Here is a 5000-nt window from a genome sequence, read left to right as displayed (position 1 = left end):
GAAATATCATCAGTGCTGTACAGTTCACTGTCACATCTGATTAGTTGTTAATTAGCCGATTTTTTTTTTCTTTTTCCTTATAATTTATGCAAAAATTGTATTTAATTGATTAATCTCAAATGACATCACCTGCATCATAAGAGATATTACTACAACTAAGAACTGTGACCTTGCACTGGATCTCGCAGACTTACTGTATTCGGGTTGGTGAGATTCCTCGCGTCAGTCAGCCAGCTGCTCAGGTGGTTGTACGTGCTTCGCCTGCAAAAACACACCACTTTAAGCCTTAAACAAAAGGTTATTAATTGTAAAATCCATCCATATAGGTTCATTTTGGGTTCAAAACCTCTAGTGTCGGGATGAGCTCTCTCATTAATGCTTTACAGAACGTGATCCACTCTACCTGGTGATGTCGTACACCATGAGAGCCCCGGCGGCTCCTCTGTAGTAGCTGCGAGTGACTGCGCGGAATCGCTCCTGACCCGCCGTGTCCCAGATCTGCAGCTTCACCTTCTGCCCGCTCACCTCGATTATCCGTGTGCCAAACTCCACCCCGATCGTGTGAGGGCAGTCCGCCATGACTGATTCAGACAAGAACAAACAATGCTTCATGCACTACACATGACACTGGAGACTCCTGTCTCTGAATACACAGCTATTATAGAAACGATAACGCATGAGGACAAGCACACTAACAAACATCTGCCTTACAGAAGAAAAGTCAACTATTATATTTAAGAATTCACCAGCACTGAAAAGTTGCATCGAAAGGTTTTTCTTTATGTATTTGTGTACACAAAGAGCACAAAACCCTAACTGGACTTCTTGTTTACAGTCTCACTCCAGCATTGGAAAGTTTGTTAGGTTTGACTCATTGCAAGACCTTTAATGTTGGTTACACTGGCTGTTTATTAGCTGAACTCAACACCTGCCCTCGAACTTCCATTATGACAGAGTTAAGACAGTCGCTTGTCTGTTCTTTTCTTAGTAAAGGGAAACAACCCTTCAGAAATTACCAATGCCGTGCAGACGTGATGGACGGTAATTTGTCTGTTCATTTATTCTCAGTGAAATCACAGATAAATTAAATATAACTTTATCATCATCATAAAGAAAAAATACAGAATCCTCCCAATGCCGATATTTAAAGTGTAGGATCATGTGGAAGGAACTGCAAGAAATGTGAGATGGAAAATATTAAAAAATAAAGCTTTAAATGATGGTTTTGTGCCTGCCAACCTTCACAGGTTTCAGTATTTTAACAACAGATCCACCCAAAAATAAATAAATAATAATAAAATGGCAGATGAGCCACTAGTAACATGTGTATCAAACACTTTGCCCCAAAAATAAAAAACCCAAGCATTATAGGCCTACAGTTCTGCTTAATTTTAATAGCAATTGTAATTGGGCAGTGATTCAAAACACTGCTTGTTATGCGGGAGCCTTAGACAAGGCTATATATATTATAAGGAAAATGTATATAACTTATGTTTCTCACTTTTCAATGATTTTTCCCCAGATAATAATTGACAATGGTTACACAGGCTGATTTTTTTTCACTTTGCTAGAGATGACGAGAAAAAAAAGAAACAGGGAAGTGGGGCTCATGAGGAACAGGTCTGAATATCTAAATGGGTCAAATCAATACAAAGCTCTTCTGACTGATCATCATCATCTTCTTCTTGATACAGTGTAATATTTCTATCCTGATGAGAGTGGTATCCTATGCTAGGGTACTTTGATGCGGAAGAAAATTATGTAAATTATATGCTCTGGCCTTTACAGAGACCAGATTTCAACCCAAAGGATTTGAGCAAGAATGGCGCTTACACACGATTCCCTGCACCATCTCTCCTTAAATTCATCATCTCTCGGCAAGTTTAGCTTAAATACACTATATTGCCAAAAGTTCATTATATTCAGGGGTTGGTTCTTGGCCCCTTAGTTCCAGTGAAAGGAACTTGTAATGCTTCAGCATACCAAGACATTTTGGACAATTTCATGCTCCCAACTTTGTGGGAACAGTTTGGAGATGACCCCTTCCTGTTCCAACATGACTGTACACCAGTGGACAAGGCAAGGTCTATAAAGACATGGATGAGTGAGTTTGGTGCAGAGGAACTTCACAGAGGCCTGACCTCAACCCGAAAGAACACCTTTGGGATGAATTAGAGCAGAGACTGTGAGCCAGACCTTCTCGTCCAACATCAGTTCCTGACCTCACAAATGAGCTTCTAGAGGAATGGTCAAAAATTCCCATAAACACTCTCCTAAACCTTGTGGAAAGCCTTCCCAGAAGAGTTGAAGCTGTTATAGCTGCAAAGGGCGGGACAACTCCATATTACATTCATGTGCATGTAAAGGCAGATGTCCCAGTTTTGGCCTGGCTCATAGTCTTTGCTCACACCTATCAGGTGTTCTATCAGGTTGAGGTCAGGACTCAGTCAAGTTCCTCCACACCAAACTCTCTCATCCATGTCTTTATGGGCCTTGCTTTGTGCACAGTCATGTTGGAACAGGAAGGGGTCATCCCCAAACTGTTCCCACAAAGCTGGGAGCATGAAATTGTCCAAAATGTCTTGGTATGCTGAAGTATTAAGAGTTCATTTCACTGGAACTAAGGGGCCAAACCCAACCCCTGAATTCAATGATTTGAAGGGGTGTCCCAAAACATTTCGCAATATACTGTGGGTACCAGTACTTACATTTCTTTTCTGTAAACTGGTGAAGCAAACAAGACTTTCCAACCCCCATATCACCTGGAAAAATAAACACAAAAACACTCAGTAAATATCTGAAAGCTGAAAAATCCCCCTCCCCCCAAAAAATGTGCATTAGCAAAGAGGTGACTTACCAATAATGATATATTTGAAGATATAGGAATAATTATATGGTGCAGTCGTCATTTTGGTTCTGAGGAAAGAGAGAAATTGTAATGATACAGTGGACAAAATAAACTAAAAAGCACTAAGTGTGTTAAATTAGTCGTTTGCTGATGCTGAACCGAAGGCTAGTCACCTGACAAACTATTGTCTTGGCATTAACCTGGCTAACGCCTAGCCAGCTAACAAGCTAGACCCAGCTAATAGAATTAATATCATTATCAACTCCGTTATCTATCAAAAGACGACTTGTATGTCTCACGAAGATTATGCTGCCTAATGTCATGCAACTTATTATTTATTAACTAGTCATGCAGGTAAACAAATCCCCGTGCTAAGTGGCTAGGAGAGTGATGCAGGCCGGTGCTACGATGAAATTAAATAGCCGTTAGTTAGCTAGTTAGTTAGCATAGCATCCATATCTACCTATCTGGCTAACAACGATTGATTCTCTTTCACTATATCGGCGAGTGTCATGACAAGACCCGGGTGAGCTGGATCACAGAGCAGGTCAGGGTTTCAGCTCAAACTAAGCACAACATCTGGCCTATTTGTCCCATAATATAAAGAATCGCCAAGTCGGGTATTTTTTCGACGTCTTAGCTTAGCTCAGCTTCCTTAGCCTAGCGTCACACAGAGCTTAGGGGGGGAAAACAGCGAAACACAAAGATGCTGCACTAAAAGCCAAGCGGATACACCGACCACGAGAGCACTTTAAGAGCTTTCAATTCGTGACAACGCCAGACTAAACAATCTCACCGTAAAATATAAATTCAACCGGCTCCTGTAGACCTGAGCAGATTTCGCGCACGGCTGGCGTCCACCTTCTTCCTACACGTCTATCAAAACACTGACTCCGACGCCCTCTAGTGGACACGGCGGGGAGCGCCGAGGCCGAACGCGGAAGTCTCGAGGTTTATTTAGCTCAAGTCTGATTAGCTTCAAATTGAATATGGCGCATAGTGTGAAACGTAATATTCGATTCGATTCGATTCATTTGTATAGCGCTTTTAACAATGCACATTGTCTCAAAGCAGCTTTACAGGAGCATAGAAACAGAGAAGAGGAAAAACAAGTTATAAAGTTTAAAGTTAAGTAACTATTTTATGATATGCGTGACTCATCCTCATTTGAGTGACACAGTAGTGGACAGTAAATAATGTCCTTTCTACAACAGCAACCAAGGGATCATGAGGATCTAATAGGTCAGTGTAGCCTCTGAGTCTAATTCCTTGCTGTCGCAAGCTGGCAGATCTGTGACGGTGTGATAGTCTTCAAATGGTTCTGTCCACAGCTGTCTCCTGGTCACAGGCTGTCCACACAGATCCATCCACAGCATTAATGGGCACCACCAAGCGACGAGACTCCGACCAGGGGTGGATGGATCAGGCAGGTCCGGAAAGAAGAAGTGGTCACACTGGAAACTCAGAACACAGGGAGCTCTGGAGTGGGACTTATAGGTCAACAGAGAAAGACAGACAGAGAGAGAGAAAGATATTAGGTATAATTCAGTAGAGTGCACTCTACTGACTATATTTGGAAATTTTGCTGTTTTGTAGCCATGTGAAATCAAAGGACTACTTAATTTTAATGTCTAGTTGCGAAGCAGTGGCTCGAGACTTTCTTTGGTTTTATTAAACAAAGACCCCCCAAATACACACACACACACACACACACACACACACGCACCTTTAAGGCCATTTTCAGAGCCTACATTTGGTAGACTATATTTCTTCCTCGAAAGTATTAATTAGAAAACTGACTTAATATCAAGTTTTCAATTTTGTCAAATAAAAAGCATAGCAAATTTCATCTTTGTACATTAAACATATCTAAGAAGATACTGCATGCACTTTTTCAATAGCCTAGGGTCAGCTTGGTTTTTTAGAAAATTAAAAACGTTAGCAGAAAATATGTCAGACAGATTTAATTAAACTGTATGGGAAAAGGATTCAGGAGGACTTGGGAACCCTGCTGATATACAAGTTTTGTTTTATTTGTACATGTTTTATTTGTTTTGGCTGAGAAGGGGGTAAAATATAATTCTCTAATAACTCTTGTTTTTTTAGTTCTAAATGAAGCTCTGCCTTGTAAGAACTGATTGACACACAGTGG

The 5000-nt window shown here is 40.9% G+C and overlaps 1 protein-coding gene across 1 annotated transcript in view; it reads right to left on the bottom strand.

The window, feature by feature from the left end:
* Positions 1-3784, bottom strand: part of LOC131343234 (ras-related protein Rab-14-like) — an 8025-nt gene extending 4241 nt beyond the window's left edge. The window contains exons 1-5 of the mRNA XM_058374746.1: positions 3645-3784; positions 2858-2916; positions 2709-2762; positions 404-581; positions 195-261 (exon numbers count right to left, since the gene is read on the bottom strand). Coding sequence (XP_058230729.1) covers positions 195-261; positions 404-581; positions 2709-2762; positions 2858-2909 — 351 coding nt within the window. The 5' untranslated portion in view covers positions 2910-2916; positions 3645-3784. The remainder of the gene's footprint in view (positions 1-194; positions 262-403; positions 582-2708; positions 2763-2857; positions 2917-3644) is intronic.
* Between the last annotated feature and the right edge of the window lie 1216 nt (positions 3785-5000).

The sequence above is a fragment of the Hemibagrus wyckioides genome, linkage group LG22, assembly GCF_019097595.1.
Source record: "Hemibagrus wyckioides isolate EC202008001 linkage group LG22, SWU_Hwy_1.0, whole genome shotgun sequence".
Taxonomy (NCBI): Eukaryota; Metazoa; Chordata; class Actinopteri; order Siluriformes; family Bagridae; genus Hemibagrus; species Hemibagrus wyckioides.
The sequence above is the reverse complement of the archived record's forward strand: the minus strand, read 5'-3'. Positions and strand labels throughout refer to the sequence as shown.